This window comes from Apteryx mantelli, chromosome 16 (assembly GCF_036417845.1).
Source record: "Apteryx mantelli isolate bAptMan1 chromosome 16, bAptMan1.hap1, whole genome shotgun sequence".
Classification (NCBI taxonomy): domain Eukaryota; kingdom Metazoa; phylum Chordata; class Aves; order Apterygiformes; family Apterygidae; genus Apteryx; species Apteryx mantelli.
The window spans coordinates 17,287,225-17,305,232 of NC_089993.1; the positions used below are offsets into that span (position 1 = coordinate 17,287,225).

Consider the following 18,008-nt stretch of genomic DNA (forward strand, 5'->3'; position numbering starts at 1 on the left):
CGATGATTGAAACACTTAATAAGTGACTTGGTGATACACACAAAATATTTTTCTTTCGCTGCTCGCAGGAAATCTGTTTTTCATGAAATCCACTTGCAATTATTTGAAAGAATTGCATCATTTAGGCAAGTTACTGTAATGCTGATGATCGCTCTGTTACAGTTAATTGAGAAACAGAAAACAAATCTCCCCACTTATAGCCGTTCTTGTCTGTCATCAGAACTGAGATAATAACAGTTCTCATATTATGGGATATATATCTCTTTTGGAAAGTTCCCTGCAAGCCTTTCAGTAGAATGGGGTGTAAATGTCTGCATACGTATAGAAATCTTCCTGAATGACTGGTCATGCTGATTTTAAATGATGATCTTAAAACGCTGGATATTCAGGTTTTGTTCTTGGTTTTTCCCCTTTTTTTGCTTGGAATTTGGGAGGGATTTAAAGAAGGAAGTGAAACAGAAGTGTCCCCAAAATTAACTTCTGTGGTTGTGCGGTGTCTGGAAGAGTATCCCTCTGGTACAGAAAACCCGGCTATCCTGGGGCAATGTCCCAGGCCTGGCAATAATGTACTAGAAAGATCAACAGTTAAGAAAGAAATCAGCAATGTCTGTATAAGGCAAGTATCTTTTATCAGTGAAAACATCTTGGTACTCAAAATGCGTGTGCACTGGGGTTTTTTAGCTTAGATAGTGGTATGCCCAGTTTAAAGAGGAAACATCCGAACCAGTGAAAATTAATGTGATGAATGCACAGCTACAAGGACTAATAGACTGCTGGCCAAATCATATACCTCTCCCTGGTCTGAGGGATTGCCCAAAGTGGTGATGCTTAGTGAAGCAGCGGAAAGTGCTGGGAATGATGGAGGCAGCCCATATAAGCAAAGTAATTTTATGCAGTTAAGACACAGAGGATCTAATTTTCTTCTAGAAGACTCATTACCATGATTTTGTTATACATATTATTTATGGGCTGTTATGATAGTCCTGGCAGGTCATAATTGGCTCATGCCAGAGAATTATTCACATTTTTCATATTTGGAAGAATGAAGGATCTGTACAGTTACACTAATGACTTCATTCCCAGAGATGCCATGCACCATATAGGAATCGCCTGTATTGGGTTATGGCTGGATTAACCCTATCTTGTCCTGAGCACCGAGCCTGGGAGTTTGGTTTTGCTCAGGAGATACCAAAGTTGCTTTCCTCTGCTTGGAAGCAGCTGTTTGGCCTATAGGCAACCTTTGCTAAAGATGTCTTGTTTGTGATGGGGTCCTCTTACTTGAATCTGGAGTCAGTTTTGCCTGGCACTATTTTTCTAAGGGAAAAATGCATTTTTTTTTTTATTTTTTTTTTTTAAAGTTCTCTGTCCATGCAGGGGTACTGCACTTTCCCCGCCCGAGCTGATGCTGCAGCCACAAGACAGACCCAGTTCTTTCACTAACGGTTTTTAACCCTTTGCAAGAGATGAGCAATAGAGAGGGCCTTACTGGCAGCACTTCTAATAGCACCATGTTGTGTATCTAGCAGAACCCAAACAATATTTCACAGGCTGTGAATCACAAGGGAGCACTATAATTGTTTTATCTGCCTTCTGGGACAGCACAAGCTGCTAACTCTCTTGAATTAAGGCCCAGTGTATTTTATCGTATCCTCCTGAAAAAAGGATGGTTTGGGTGTAAGGATTCCCAGCGATCACAAATCTACCACGCAGCTGGCTGACCGCTCCCACAGTTAAGTACCAGCATCGTTAAAGATTGGACTTTAATTCTTAAGTAAACTCTCATTATGTCAGACTGTAGGGCTTGGATCATGTAGTTTTGTTTGCTAGGCTAAAGAGACCTCCGTTATCACAAGTATGTGGCTCTGAGAGAAAATTATTGTCAAGGAGAAGAGGATGGGAAAACATGCCCTGGAGGGAAGGCTGCCGGGAGCTTACCAAAAAACAGTTAAGGGGTAACTTGACCGTTCTTGTGGCTCCCCTCCAAACCGTTCCCCTGTTACTAGCATCCTTCTTGGTTTTTAGGCGTCGGGACGAGACGCGATATTCTGGTGTTACAGGGCGCGAGAAACTCGGAGCCAGTAGGACATCTCGCCTGCCTCGATATTTCCCGTTTACGTGCTCAGGGCGTACGTCCTTGTGGCCGAAGCACCGCGCTAACGGCTGGCTGCGCCGAAAGCGGGGCGTCAGCCGTGGGCTGCTTGGAGGACCTTCCGTCCGCGCGGCGAGCTGCTCCTCGCCGACGGGTGCTCTGCCAGCCGAGAGCTGCGGAGGGCTGCCCAGCGCCGCGCTCGAGGCAACCTCCTCATCAGACTAAGAGGTGGCGGTTATATTGTTTGTAAAATGCTTTACCAGTACGAGGGCTTGATCGCGTTAAATGAAGGATCGGCTTCATTAAATTAAGTGGAAGGCGATGTACATAGATAATTTCAAGGGTTGAGGCTGAATACAGCTTTTAAATAGGAAGCGCTCAGCTGCTATACACAACGCAGAGCAGCTCTCAAACATTTTTAATGACAGTATTTGTACACACTTTAGTTTAATTAACACATGGCACGAGAGGTTTGGTAGCTAGGATATAGTCTCACACCAGTCGGCTCAATTATATAACACACAACCCGTGTTGAAGCGTTAATACACTGAGAAGAACCTCGCCCGTCCCTGCCCAGCTAGGTCTAGCGATTTGCATTTCCATCACACCTTGTTTCTCTTGGATGCGACAGTCTCTCCAGATGGAGAAGTCCCCCTAGAAGTGAGTGGATGATCAGTTCCTCAGTTGGATTTATTTCCTGTTTTCCGCAATCAAAACGAGGAAGGCTGCACATTGTCACTGCCCAGTGATCCGCATTACATTTCTGACAGCTATGTTTTCAGGTAAATATGTGGTAATTGCTTCCAGAATTAACTAGAGCTGCTCTTCCGTACGTGTATGCGAGAGCTTTCCTGTGATGTGGGAACCCTTGTTTGCACAGTATCCACCGGACTCCAGAGAACTGTCGCGAACTCCGCTGGGTTTTACGCTTCGGCAGGTGTAGTGTCAGTCCTAGGGACTAACTTCAGGAAAATAGGTTTCTCAGGTTTTAAGAATCCCTGTGAACTCAGCTTGAGAGGGATCTGCAACATTAAGGGGGGGGGGGGGAAACATGTGAAGACAAACAAACGAAATAGGTAGAGATTAAAGAAAAGAAACCCAGCCTCGGTTTGGACAGGATTCGATCCGCAGTGATAAACTTTTGCTGACTTGAGACATTCTCTTAACCTTCTGTCAAAGCACATAGCCAATTAAATTTACTCCTAGCCTGGAGCTGCATTACAGAAAACTCACATAGGTGAGAAACGCCTATTTCTGGGAGCTGCTTAACTTCTGCGGAAATTGAAAGTCCTCAGCAATGTTCTGTCTGACTTGGACGCAATAAAAACCTGTCTTTTCTAGGTTTTGCTATTCTGTCATAGAAAAATTCCCCAATCCTTGTTCATTACAGTCTGCCAGCTGACCATACAATCTAGCTGTCAGAGCATAGGACGGGAGGTCTGGCAACCCGGACTCTTCCCCTGGTCCCACTGTCACCCACCTGCAACTCCCGCTTGGTGCTAGAGAGAGGCACCCGCCTTCTTTGAAAGTGCAAAGCAGTCTGGTTTTAGTACCTATGGTTAATAGTTATTACCATAACCATGTTATTACCAAGCCACCCAGCTTTTCTCATGTGAGTTTCAAAACATGGTGTGTGTTCCTCACCGGAGTCTCCTTGCAGGTCCGGAAAGTGAAATGTTGCAGCAGGATGGTGATGGCCGCTTTCAGAGTCAGGAGAGCAAACCTCATGCCAATGCAGTTCCTGGGACCCGCTCCGAAGGGCAGGAACGTATACGGATCTATGTTCTCCTTGTTTTCCTTACTGAACCTGATTAATGACATGTGTTAGGGGAAAAAGAATGAAGGAAGCAAGAAACCGTAAAGCTTCATCTTTTTCTATATCTTTGCTTATTTAGAAAGCACTTCCTCTTGCTGGTGCCCCAGAGAAACCTGCTATTTTTTCACCAAGGTGTATCAGCATGGCCCATCAATCTAGTGCTGCGTCAGAGCCCTCACTCAGAACAGGGGGTGGGATCTCACTTCAGTGTCTGAGTTCAGTACTGTCCTTCCAGCACATCAGAAGTTGGGAGCAACATGAAAATTTAGGCAGCGCTATTTCCCCAAAAGACCATTATTTGCTTTCTGTTGTTCCTAGACCAGGACTCATCTTTGTTAGGAGCAGCCTGTGGTTTCAGTCTGGATGGGAACCTTGAGAGGTATATACCATTTATAAAAGCAATGAGCGACTTCACAGAGAACAAGCAGAGATCAGCTGAAGAAGATCAGCTCTGGTATTCGCCATAGCAAAGCCTGCATGAAGGAAACAGGCTCAGCTGTGAGGATTATTAACTACTACAAGTATTAATAGTTATAAAAAATTCTAACACTCTAGGCACACCTTGCCAGTAAGCTTGAAAATTTTATACAAGATGTTGTGAGGTGTCAATGTTAGTCTCCCAATAAGATTATATTTGAAATCCTGCTTTAAAGACAAAGCTCATCTTCTCAAAAAGACGCTCCCATGACCGTGCAACTTCTCAAACTGGCATTGTTTGTTTGGGGGAAAAAAAAAATTAGCCACCATTAGGAGTTTATTAATGAGAGGCTAATACTTAAGAATTAATTACTGTATCTGAGCAAGAGCAGCGTGACATTTCTTCCCTTTCATTATGTATGTTGTACCTTTCTGGTCTGAACTCTTCTGGCTCTGGCCAGTGCTCGGCATTGCGGTGCAGGATGAAGGGTGGGATCATAACAACAGTCCCTTTTGGAATGGTCACGCCGTTTATTTCTATGCTTTTCTTGCAGGCTCTTTCAAGTCGTCCTCCAAGAGGGAAGAGCCGCAGGGTTTCGTTCACCGCCATGTCAAGATATTCCATTTGCATCACCGCTTCATAGGTGGGTGGAGCCTGTCGAGCAACAGGAGAAGGGTGACCAGGTATGTTGGCGTGACAATTAGATTCCCCTAAAATGACTGCTGAAACCACCGTGTTCCCAGCCCCCTCTCGGCCATAGCCGTGTCTCAGACTTGCCGAAGAACAAAATGCAAGGTATGAAATAGTAAAATTGGTTTCATTTTCTGTCTCTGAGTGTCAGAAATGACTAGAAATCCATATCCATTTGTGCATGGATAACAAGTATGGCAAATGCATTTGTGCAGCGGGGTAGCCTGTGATGCTGATGGTACATCTATGCAGCACGAGGGATCATACACCCAGTGATGAGTATCTCTGAAAAGAGGCGAGAGTGGCTGAGCGGTGCAACTCCTCCCGGGACTGCAGTGGGTTTCCCCCTATCTCATGTTTCCTATTGCTGCCCTCTCATGAAGAAGTCAATGTACATTAAAAAAACTTAAAACAAACCAAGGTAAGATGGGAGAGAGAGGCTGCTATAGACTCATGGCTGCAACAGAGTCATAGTATATTCTATAACTGCAACTTCATGTAATACCCCTGAATTAAGTGTTTGGAGGTAAATTTTCAGCTACCAAAATAAAATCCCTACAGAGGTGAGTCTTCCTACTACATACCTCTGAGAGCTTTTGGAAGATCCCAGAGGAGGATATTTAGCTAAAGAGTTGTCATTGTCTTGACCGAACTAGAAAGAAGATACCCAGATGAGTGATGATCTACGCCTTCTTTCAAGGGTCCCTTACCTTGTTGGGCAAAACGGAGTCGATTTCCTCCAGCAGTTTTTGCTGTACGTCGGGGTGTGTGGCCAGTTCATAGGCCAGGTAGGAAAGCGTATTGCTGGTGGGCTCATACCCAGCAAAGATAAAAATAAATGCTTGTGACAGAACCTCCATGTCAGTCAAGGCTGTGAGGGAAGGGAACATGTGAAGTTAAGCTTAAATGGAATTAATGGTCTTGTCAAGAAACAGGGAGCAACGGGTGGGTTTCCAACCAGTTTGTGGTTATGCTGTTGTTGTTTCCTGATAACATAGATTCATAGCTATTTTGCCATCTGTGTGGGAAAAATCATCTGATTGCAGAAGCCAGATAATTTCCTGGGTATAAATGATTGAAACCACAGCCCTAAGGGCTGGCAAAGGACTTGGATGATTCACCGTATCCCAAGTGCTGGCAACATGGGACAGACTTTTGCCTGGAACTGGCTGGTTGTTTCTGCTCTTCCTGGAGATGGTGGTGAACCATTTAGCCTTTCTCTAGGAAACACAGTTACCCATATTCTCCTCAACCTCTGCTCCCATGATGCATTTTTGGAGGTTGTTACCTTTATATGTGTGATTCACTTCATTGCTGCCATGAGTTGAGTTCTGGCTTTCAATCATCATCTGCAGAAAATCTACTCTGCCCTGAAAAGGAAAGCAGGAGAGTTTCTTTTGGGACAAATGTCTTGAACCCTGGGTTCGAAGTTAGGTGACCCTGCTTGAACAGGGGGGTTGGACTAGATGATCTCCAGAGGTCCCTTCCAACCTCAACCATTCTGTGATTCTGTGAATAAATAGGTTTAATAGCCTGAACTCTGTATTTTAAACTGAGAGGGTCCCCAAAATGCATGTGACTTCCTTGTTGTAAAACCCAACACTTGCACTTTATTTTGGAAACTTATCTGTGCTTTTTATGAAGACATTGGCTAGGAGAGCGATATCTCATAAACGAATCTCACAAAAAGGAATCCAAATTAAGAGGGAGAATTTTGCCAGGAAGCACCTTCACTTTTTGAGAAATGAGATAGGCACAATCCTGCAAAAGGCAGTATTCTTGTTCCTGCGCTATTGTACTGCTCACTCTTTTTTTTCCCTCTCTTTTCCTCTGCCTAATCTTCTCCAAGGAAGATCAGTGTCTTAGTCTGTTCATTTATTACAAGTTTTGCAAACCCAAGCTTAATCCAGTTCTGTTGAGCTTTTATCAGGATTTAGCTTCAGATCACGGATATACAAAGTCTATTGTGCTCCTCTGTATGACTGGTCAAGCGAGAGTTTATTCCTACAACATTAAAATCAAGTGTTTACAGTTAAGTAGCTTTGGGTTCTTGCTGAGTCATTGGGTGTTGGCTTCACCTTTGATATTGTCACCTTAACTGGTTTTCACTTGGGTTTATTGAAAGGAAGGTATTTTCTGCCCCAAGCAGGTTCATGCTAGCTTACCTTGTGGATCTCCTTTTCCCGATCCTTCTTAATTTTGGAGATTGACCTCATGAAGAAATCTACAGCATCGCTAGGGAAGAAGCTTATATTCATCTTGGCAAGAAGGGGAGTGAGGAATGGACAAACAACTGAAAAATAAATCGAGAATGAAGTCACATACTGTAAACAAACTTCATCTCATAAGATAGCTGAGGCTGTTAGCAAGGAAGTAATAACATTCCCAAGAAATTATTTTCCTTTTTGATTCCTTTTTTCACCTAGAATGTGCTCTTTTTTCTCCTTGGGTTAGTTTGTCTTGACATAACCCTCTTCCAAGTTCCTGTGAACTGGACATATCTGAACTGGGTATCATTTTTATCTAAAAGACGACCAAAGTATATGCCATCTCCTTATACTAAGGCAGTGTTTTCTAAGGACAGGTCATGTCTCCTGTGCATCGTACAGCACTACAACAGGAATGTGGCTCAGAACAGAAACACTTTAAGTTCTGAAATCCTTTCAGGCTGGGCCACTCACTGCTGTGTCATCCTCATACAGTTTCAAGCCCTGTTCGGAGCATTTCCTTCAATATAGAGGCTGGATCCTGAGCTTGCTTATAGATTCATAAAATCTACAGCACCAGAACTTCCTCTACACACAGATCACAATTTTCCCTGTATTTTAACAATCTATCGAATCTTGATTTAAGGTTGCAAGTGATTTAAGGTTGATCACCATCACTGCTAAACTATTCCACTACTAGGAAATTGCATCTAACTAGTGGCCCCACTCAGTGCTCTTGTTCAGGAAGCGCATTTCGGATAGCACTACTCTCCTTAAGCTTCAGGTTTGAACTTGTTTTTCAAGGACTGTTTTCTGGCTCTTCTTCGAATCTTGGCTAGTATGTTCACATGGTTCTTGCACTGTGGACACCAAAGGCTGAGAATGAGTTTTAGTAGCATTTTTTCCTACGCTGTATATGGAGGCAAGATCTCTTCTCTAATACCGCTTAATAGTCCTCCATTAAAAAAAAAAAAAAAAAAAAGGGAAGGAAAAAAATGTAGCTTACACGAACACTTTAACCGAAAGCACTGTACTTACAGCTCGTGTTTCATCCACTGTTTCAAGGTTGGGATTTCCCCTTCAGTGGATGTCACCTGAGCTCTTCTTTCCCAGGTGTGTTACCTTGCATCTAGCAGTAACACTAGATAATGTTAGTGGGTCATGATTATTTAACCAAATGATTTAGATCAGCCCACTAAGCTTCACCAGCATCATTTGATTATTGATAAAAATAGTAAGTAGCCAACTTCCAACCTTATCTCCTTCCCAGAGTTTTAGCATGAGGCTAACAGTGGGGAAATGAGAAGCCAACAGCTGGCAGGACTTCCATCCTAGATAGCAGTTACCTAGTAGCAGCTGATTGGCTAATGGATAGGATGCACCAGTGTCTGATACCCTTGCTAAAGGCACACCTTTATGGTACTCTGCAACACCTAAATGAAGTTTTCAATAAAAAAAGTCCTTTACATGTCAGAATGAAGAGCGGGTCAAAAAAGTCAAACTTGACGAGCTTCTTCATCTCTCTGACAAAGGGATCTTTGGGGTTGTTCATGGAATCAATGTTCACACCAAACGAAGTGCTAGTGACAACATCCATGCTGTAGCTTCCAAAGATCCTGGGAAAAGATAGAAAAGACCGGCTGTGGTTAAGTATTTGGAATACAGAAATAATGCCTATGTCCCATTAAAAAATGAATTCTCAGAAGGCCTTCTTTCCCAGTCTTGAAAAGGATGTTGGATATTTGGAATACAGAAATAATGCCTATGTCCCATTAAAAAATGAATTCTCAGAAGGCCTTCTTTCCCAGTCTTGAAAAGGATGTTGGATATGTGGCAACAGGGAAGCATTTATAATGAGAGACATTTTTTAAAAGCTGTGGTTTCAAACTCCCACAGCCTGCAAGCAGAGAGTCTTTCTGGGGACATTAAACAGCATGTGGCTGCCTGAGCAGGTTACTACAAGGACAGCATGTGGCTCTCAAGCATGTGAGCTTCTCCTCTGGGGGACGTGCGGTAACACACGCTGCTTTGAGGAACACACTCTGGAAGCAGTTTTGTTCGACCCAGCGTGGCCCTGTGACAGTACGAATGGTCCTTTAGGCCACCTCTCCTTATGGAGTTTTTGCTAGGGGAGAGTTTTGCTGGTGTGTGAATGCTAGTGTGCAGCTGCCCTTTCCATACCTCAACTATCGAAGTTAGGGTGAAAAATGCAGGTTTTGTTCCAAACGGAGGGTGCAGATGAGGGTGATGGAGAACCTGGGCCATGCTACAGCCTTCCTCCCTCCGCCAAGCACAGGTAGTGGGGGCAAGTGATGGAAAAGTGTCCTGCAGGGTCTCATGTGGATTGGGAGTCTCATGTGTGCCAGGGCAGCCCAGCATGCTGCTGAGCACGAAGGCAGAGTGCAGAGATCCTGGGTATGCATGGGGAGAACAGGATTTTCCTGCAGGGATTCACAAAGCTGTGCTCAAGCACCGTTTCCCCCATCTAATTCCCCTTAGAAGGCTCTTCCGTGGGTCTCTGCCTCCAGGAGGTTTCACTAACATCCCAGCTTAAATTTTCCCTTTGAGATTTCCAACCAGGCTTTCAGTTAGCCCTGTTATTCATTTCAGAAGTCTGGTTTACCAAGAGAGCGATCGGTGTTGCCAGTAACGAATGAACCACAGCCCTGGCTAACAAGGTTTGCCACGTAGCCTGCTGCTCCTAGCAGTTACTTACTCCTTCATGTCTATAGACTTGTCCTTTTCTGCTTCCTTCTGAACATTTTTCACCAAAACTTCCCCATAGTGCTTTATTATGGGAAACATCTGCAAAACAAATCAGAGCCAGTCACTTCAGTATGGTGCATTTTACTCCTTTAAGACAGGCTTACAAAAGACTGTAGACAGTTTCATGAATATTTACAAATAAGATCTTTCTGTTGAGCCTTTAATTTAAGCTTTTTTAAAGCTGTTTACATTAGGAGGCATAAATTAAACAGGCCAGCTTAGTCACCACACTCTGACTAAAGAAATCAGACCCCTGTGACTATCTGAACCTGAAAACACTCTATCTACTGACTTTCTGATTTCGTTTGTACCGGGCCCGCTGCGTATTACCTCCTTTAGTTTCCCACTGGTGAAGGTTGGAGAGAGCACAGTACGAAGCCTTTTCCAGTGTTCATCTTCAGCTAGCGAGACGGCATCACTCAGCACCCCTGCCAGATCTATGCGCTGGAGGGAAAGAGGCAAGGTCACAATCCTGCAAAGATAGCGGGCTCCCTTGTGAGGGTGCGAATGCAGCATGCAATTCCCTTACAAACAGGCTCTTTTAAGGCATATATTCTACATCATCTTTTTCTGGCAGTAAAGCAGCTCGGAGGTACCGGTTCCCTACCCAGAAGAAGCAACTGAATGTGTCGGAGCTGCTGTGTGTATGCACACCCCCCCCGTCTAAGCAGAGCCCTCGCTCCGGGCTGGGAGCTGCAGGACAGCACATGCGCCGGTTTGGACTGCTATGGGTTCATGCACGCTCCCCTAGACGGACAAATTCATCCCTCATTTACTAGTGTGAGAGCAGAATTTGCCCAAAGTGCGGGCGAACAGCTTCCTCCGCCAGCCAGGGTATCGGATGCCCCCAGCTCTGGTACGGCAGGGGAACAGTGACATATAGTGGCCATTTACAGCAATCCCAACGGCGCAGTCACTCCATCTCCTAAGGGAAAGCCTGCGACGTGCTCCGTGTGCTTGTTTCCTGCTGTACTTCGTGTTTTTGAGACTCTGATGCATTGCAAAGCTTCCGCACTTACCCTCCGGTTGGTAAAGATGGTGTAACACTCTTTGACCAGCACAGTTTTAATAATTTTGGGATCCATGATAGCCAGCACAGGTTGCCTGCCGTCGTAAAACCTGGCGGGGAGAGGAGAGGAGAGAGCTAGACAAAGCCGGACAGCTGAAGTGCAGGGCTTCGTTGACGTCTGGGAAGCAACATGGGCTAAAGAAATGCTTCTCCGTCACTAGCCTTGCTGGTCAGCAAATGCCAAAATGTAGAAATTAGAGCTGGAAAAGGGCTCCCAGGCCACCCATCTGTTTTTGTAAATGACAAAGCGAGTGAAACACCTCCCAAATTCACTGGGAAATGAGCAGGGCTCAGTCCCTCGAAGGAGCAGATACTAAATGAAGCAAGTGTCTTCACTTTCTCCCTTGACTCTCTGTGTTTTTCCAGACACTTAAACACATTACAGTATTAGAAGGAAACTTGTTCGACCCCTTCTACTCTCTTGAATTGGGTGTCTGGAGACTTGGGCTGACAGCACTGAAATATCCTTGGAGATAAAAACTTTATTCTTGTTTTGGTCTCTTTTTAAGTGCCAGTTCTGAACGCTTTCCTCAAACAGATGTAGCCTAAGAGGATCTACACATTTTCCCCTTTCATATAAAGATCACTTTTCCAGCCTTGTAACTTAAAAAAAGAAAAATTTGCTATGGGGACCAATGGATGCATCACAGAAGATATGTAAGTTTGTAGCCCGAGTTATAACAGTGGTAATAACAGCCATAGGAAATGCCCAGGGTATGGTCGTGGTAGCTGCAGCACTTCGCACGGTCGCAGGTGAGGATCAGGGACACAAGGAAGGCGGCGGACCTTGGACCTGTTTCTTCTCTCGCTAGTGGGAGTTCACACGCATTCTTTCTGCTGTTTGTTAACCCAAAGAACTTGACTTTCCGGTTCCAAACTCTCCCTTAAGTAATTAATACTACGCTACTGATTTTGTTAGAAGCAGGTGAGGGCCTTTTGTATATGCTTTAAAACAGTTATAGTCATAGTATAGGGCAAATTAACTTCCATAGAGCCCTGCAATCAGAGCTTAATGTAGGCAGACCCCTGCACCCTGTCATCACCGCTGTACTCGCCGCGAGCTGGGTCCGTGAGAGCCCAGCAACGTGTCTGCAGTTAGAGAAAGCGGATCTTTCCTAAAGCTTTTTTTTTTTCTCCTCTTTCAATGGATTCTGGTTTCACCTTAGGAAGAGATCATTGGTTCATACAAATACTCACCCCCAGACTTTCCCGTATTTCCGGAAGCATTCATTGTCAAACTCCAAGAAACCCTGTGGAAAGCAATTTAAAAAGGAAATCAAGAGGAAGCAGTGGAGAGGCTGATGCTGGAGATGTGAGTTGGGAGGAAAACCTTTAAACCAGTGTCTAGAGCTGTCAGGCAGCCGGAGCTGACTCCAAACTCCCGAGCAGCGTAAATGTGTGTCATGCTTCCATGTAAGGAGGCTGTAGATGAACGGTTTGCTAGGACCCCAGTAAATGGCAGCTGTAAACCAGCCGCCCGCCAGCGTTCGCTTGGGGGGCTGCTGAACAGGGGGCTGGCTCGAGCCTTGGCAGAAGCCGCGAAGGAGGGGACGGGGGCTCCACTGCTGAGCCTTCATCCCGCACCAGCCCGAGCACAGCCTGTGCGTTAGAGCAGAGCTCGGCATTTGCAGATAACTTATCATTGCCACGTATCCATTTAGTGACAGCTGTGTGAGCAAAGGCAGATATTCCTGGAGGCTTCGGTCACTTACTTTGCGATATTCCAGGCACGTCCCAAAGAAAGGCAGAGGCCTTGGCCCGGGAATACCTAACTTCTTGAACAAGCCAAATGGCCAGATCCCGTATCTGTAAGACAGGAGATGCAACTGAGTGCTATACCGCCGTGGTGCTGGGGCTGTGAGCTCCCCAAAACGTACCCCGGACTGCAGCAATGCCACTTCAGCTCAGAGCAGAGGAGGGTGGTCTGGGAGCTGGAAAAAAGTGGCCCAAAAGAATATTACCCAGTAAAACTGCTTAATAAACGTGGCAAGCCTCACTGCTGCAACGCAGATCTTCAGAGAGCTGGCTTTAAGGTAAAAGCAATCGTTTCATAAAGGAATAGGTGCTCCACTGGAAAGAGGACCTTAGAGCCTTTAGCAAAATGCAGAAGAGGAGCTCATTGCCAGCCGGAGGAGAGGCAGTAAAGGAGGATGGAAGAATGAACACCAAGCTTACATATTTTTATTGCAGAGAAATCAAAGCAGTGCCAGAAGTGATGTCCCAAACAGGGCTTTTGTCAAGCTGCACTTTAATTCCATTTATTGTTCTCCCTCCCCTTAGCCCAGCGTTAGCACAGTGGTGCGTCAGGAAGTCTTGTCTTGGTGGTTTTCCCTTTAGATTTTATTGACAGCTTTGCAGATTTCTTTCCTCTGAAGCACCCTTTTTGGCAGCTGTAAAGTTATTACTTCTACCTCGGGGCCTTCTGCTTTGTGACAAGGGTCTGGGCTGCAGCCCTTTGAAGCTCGTCTTTGGCTGTGTTGAAAGAGCTCCTCAAAATATTTGGTTTTTATTAGTAGCTGCAGCTTCCCAGGTGAGTGTTTCATTGCAGCGGGGATGTAAAACTGCTGCGGTCTGACAAAGGGATGTTAACAGAGATCTTGCTTGGGCCATGCAACAGCCGTTGCTCAGTCAGCCCTTGTCTTGGTGAGTCTCTTCTGAAAGGCCAGAGGCTGGCTGAGATGTAGAGGAGCTTCCCTTGCAATTAGTAACGTTTACTCTTCTAAATCTGGGGGAGACCAATCCCGCTGGCACAGATTTGACTGGAGCACAAAACTGAACATCCTCACCCAAACAGAACAAGCGAAAACGAGGAAAGATGGAGGTACCATCACATGGTGTTTGCCAGTGAGGAACTGGTTCACAGAGCCCTTGCCAGTTTTTCTGAGTTTGCTCCAAGAGCTCGTGTCTCTGCAAAGCAATTCCCTCCCTGCGTAACTTCTGCCCCCTCCGACACCGAATGCGGCCGCTGGCCACGGAGCAGGCTGGGAAGTAAGGGAGCGCCTGCACTCTTCCCGGCTCTGATGTTGCCTGAACCTCGCCCTGCCTCCGTTTTAACCTTTTCCCTCAAGGTTTATTTCACTGCTCCATGTCAAGTGTTTAGGGATGCTCATTTGTAATGTTTACAGGCAGCTGGAGCTGCAGAAGGACCAGGGAACACCAGGTTTGGCTGGTTACAGAGCCCAGAAGCGCCGTAGGAACAGAGAATAGGCTGAATTCTTTTGAAATATGGCCAGGACAACACAACCTAATGCTCTTACAACTAAAACGTGCCGTACTTCTGCAATCTGAGAAGGGCCATTCAGTGCAAAGCCAGAGAATAATCATTACGTCTTCTTACGATGGAAACGAGCCAGAAATGCCTGATATTCACTCATTTGTGAACCAGAATAGTGTTGTCCCAGACAGAAGCAAAAAGGTTTGAACAGCCTCCTGGTACAAGCGGGTGGTGAATTTTCTGTTTTAGCTGAGACACTGGAGCACAAGCACCTGGGGTTTGTCCCTTGCAGGAAACAGCAAGCGGCTGCGGGAGGCACAGGTGTGGTAACCAGCAAATCGGGCACAGCCAGAGATATTGAAATAGGAAGGTTTGGGTCAAACAAACAGAAGGTTTTGGAAAGAGCCTGCCCCAAACAAGTCTTTGAGTGGCATAAGCTACCTAAGCCCAAATCACAGGAAAAGGCTCAAAAAATAGGGCTGAAAGTTTCAGAAGGCAGAAAACTTACTGAATTGCAGAGGCTGGAGCATTGCCAGGGCAGATAAATGGATAGTCCTCACGTGTACCGCATTAATCATTATGGTTTATGGCTAGAAACATGCTGTCTCTGCCTAAGGGCTTGTCAACACTGCAGAGTTTCTGCCAGCCTAGCCCATTGGCAGGGCTGCCGGGGGCAATGCCGTGTCCCAGCAGAAGGGGTTTCGGGCAGCCCGGCTACGCTGCAGCTCTGAATAGCGTCCGCTAAGCTGAGAAAAACACTCTTCATGGGCACGGCCACCTCTGCAGCAGCAAGGTATGTTTCCACCTGAGAGTGTTTTTTCTGAAAAGCCAGGAGTAGAGAGCTGGCCTCGCTGGGAGCTTCCTTTCTTCTGCCAGCAAGGGGGACTGGGAGGAAAAGCCTTGGTGTAATATTCCTGTAGGCATGCTGAGGTCTAACTCCTGCAAAGCATTCCTCCTGGACCCGGTTTCAGTGCATGGAGCAGCCTTACCTGGGCACTACTAAAGGAGTCAGGAAGAGCAAGAACTGGTCTTATGAACGCTCTCTTTCTCTGCTGCCTTTCTGCCGCTCTCCACCTTTGCAGGTGATGTAGTAGTACCGTTTACTGTCTACTCTCCTCCCTAGGGCAACTTTTAGCCAGTCAGCTCAGCAAAGGCTTCCTTAGACTCTCCATTTCTGTGCAAAAATCACGTAACAGACCTTGCTGAAGCCTACATCCTGTTGTTAATCAAATAATGGAGAAGGCCAAGCGTTCAGCATTACCTTAACGCTTAGAAGCAAGCTCATAACGGTACACAGGAATATTGCAAACCTCCATGCCTTGGAGGAAGCACTCCCATCCATACGGATCTTAGGTCACACGTTCATATGGATCTTCTGCCAGTGCCTTGTTACAGAGGCTGGAAATCACACCTACCTGTTTGCACTTCAGCAAACTAGTCATGTTAAAATGAACACTGAGAAGAACGGGAAAATGGCAAGAGCAAAGAACCAGTAAAGGACATTTTACTCACAACGTCAGGAGAGCTAAGAAAATGAGCAAGAAGCCCCAGGTCTCAACCGAGAAGGACGGAAGGAGGTTCATCTCGGCTCTCCCCTTGCCCGCTCTGAGCTCTGGCACGCTGTGGCTCTCCCTCTGTCCGAGGGCAGAGGGAAATAGGAGCGTTTCACAATGTGCAATCTTTTATGTCTAGTCATATGATTTAGGGGCTGTCTTTCTGTCATGAAGGAGGAGGAGTGAAAGGCAAAGGTAGCAAAAAGTATGCAAATCTGAAGAACATATTTCCTGTTGTCTGGAGTAATGTCCAAGGCCCTTCAAATTATTTGATGTATAAATTGTCAGGAATTCCAGTTAGTTTCTCTGTTGTAATAGTCAGTAATAACTGACTTTTCACTGAGTAATGCTCCTGGGCTCCTACACCAAAAATAAATAAAACCAAGTTGCAGTGTAAAGGTAAATCCCAAAGCAGGTGTCAGAGTTGGTTTACAAAAGGGTAAGGGAAAGAAAAGCGAAAAGGTTATTGGTGTATTGTATGACAAGATCTTTTCTGGCAGCTGAATTGGCTTTGGCAGAGCTTAAGATTTAGTTTAAAATATCTTTGTTTCTGCATGCGTTGTGAAGAGAAAGGACTGTCAGCTTGCATCTGTGGTGGTCAGAAACAGTTTCTAACAAATGCATGACTTGCCCCAGTCACCCCAATAGGCTACAAAGAATTTGGAGGTCCACCTTGCTTGCTGGCTTGTGGCTGGACATTTTATAAGAAAAATATTGTTCTACAACTGTGAGCAGACTTTGGCCATGGTGCCATCATTTCCAAAACAACAGCTCAGGATTCAGGGGGAAAAACCCATCTTTCTGCAGCACCTGGGAAGGGGCAAAATCAAAGGGAAAACAAGAGCTTTGTAATGGTTCCCTCCTGAGGATGGTGCAGCAGCGTAGTAGCATCCTAGAGACACGGACATGTGGTGAGAGAAGATTATGGTGGCAGAGAAAGCTTGGCCATTTTGATGGTGTTTGATGTTAGTGGTCATAACATTAGGGCAGGAGGATATGTGATTTACATAGAGGCACACTACAACATCTTTAGGGCTTCATTCATAACTTTAAAACGAGCAATTCCCTACCTGCTAACAGAGCCGATATCCTCAAAAGGAAGTTTACTGAATGCACTGGGTGTTGTTATAAGTATTAGGAACACCACGTGCCTTTATCTCTACGGGTAGTGCTATGATTGATGAGTTGACTGATATGTGGATATCGATCCACATGGTGACACAAGACATAGTTTGAGAGCCATCATCTGACCTTATCTCGGGAACATCTGTACCCATTTCACCTTTGCCTGCCCTTTGCCCTGAACTTCAGACACAAACCAGTTGCAGATTAATTTGTAATAACTGCAGTCTGCTCCAATTTATGACATGAATAGACAAGTTAATGACATAGTTATGCAAGTTTGTTTTGGGTCCTGCCTTGCTTGATTCAGATACATCGTGAGAGTATGTGATTAAAGATGTGCTTTCCTGTCCAGTCTGTCAAGTGACTAGTGATTGTTTTTGCAAAGTTCCCCTTTCAACATTTTGACGTTTCCTTGAAATTTGAATTTAGTAGTCACCAAATGTTCGTGACCTATCATGTTAGGAAATGGGTAATACAGTTTATCTGCAAAAAAGGATTGCTCCATCCTCTGTAAAAACAAACTTCAATCCTTGCTCTGCTTGGGTCATTTTTAAGGGTAAGAATAGTCTCTGGGACCAGCTGAAAGCAAGCAGACAGGTGCCAAGTCCCATTGCTGGTTTTGAAGTGGGGGCTTTTCACCACTGGCAAGTAGACTGTGCCTATTTTTTTTTTTTAATTAAAAAAAAGTCCTCAAGAGGGCTGACAAATTTAAAAAAAAAAAAAAATCTGATTCTACTGATCCATGCCAGAGGAAAGTCAATGACCCAGGAATGAATGACTGACTTTCACATCACATGTTAAGCTCAGAGCTGGGTTTATGCCCTAGCTGGCTTTCTATTAAAATCGTCATCCCCTAATCCTAGGTTGCAGCACCGCCGGAGCTGCCGGCATCGGGGGCCGAGGCAGGATGGCAGGATGGCCTGGCTAAGCTTTCTCATGCCGCTTGAAGAAGGGGCAGGTCGTATCTGAGCGCTGGCTTGGCATCTTCCAAGGAGAGCATGAGGAAGACTTCTCTTCATGCCCTCCATTCCTGGAAGAGAAGAGAAACACCAACTTTTGAT

The 18,008-nt window shown here is 45.3% G+C and overlaps 1 protein-coding gene across 1 annotated transcript; it reads right to left on the reverse strand.

Annotated features, from left to right (window-relative positions):
* Positions 1 to 2,496: 2,496 nt before the first annotated feature.
* On the reverse strand, positions 2,497 to 15,896 carry LOC106495217 (cytochrome P450 3A24-like). Its single transcript, XM_013955639.2, has 13 exons — positions 15,782 to 15,896; positions 12,768 to 12,861; positions 12,253 to 12,305; positions 11,006 to 11,105; positions 10,317 to 10,430; positions 9,937 to 10,025; positions 8,688 to 8,836; positions 7,179 to 7,306; positions 6,302 to 6,383; positions 5,724 to 5,884; positions 4,751 to 4,977; positions 3,734 to 3,896; positions 2,497 to 3,111 (listed from the first exon to the last, which is right to left on the reverse strand). The coding sequence occupies exons 1-13, from the start codon at positions 15,850 to 15,852 to the stop codon at positions 3,013 to 3,015; spliced, it is 1,530 nt and encodes a 509-aa protein (XP_013811093.2). The 5' UTR covers positions 15,853 to 15,896; the 3' UTR covers positions 2,497 to 3,012.
* Positions 15,897 to 18,008: the final 2,112 nt, after the last annotated feature.

Coding starts and splice junctions, on each gene's coding strand:
- LOC106495217 (XM_013955639.2), bottom strand. CDS start 15,852: ATGAACCTCCTTCCGTCCTTCTCGGTTGAGACCTGGGGCTTCTTGCTC. Junction 11,106..12,252: donor AAATACGGGAAAGTCTGGGG/GTGAGTATTTGT, acceptor TCTCCCCGCCAG/GTTTTACGACGGCAGGCAAC. Junction 6,384..7,178: donor GGGAAAAGGAGATCCACAAG/GTAAGCTAGCAT, acceptor TTTCCTTTTCAG/GGCAGAGTAGATTTTCTGCA.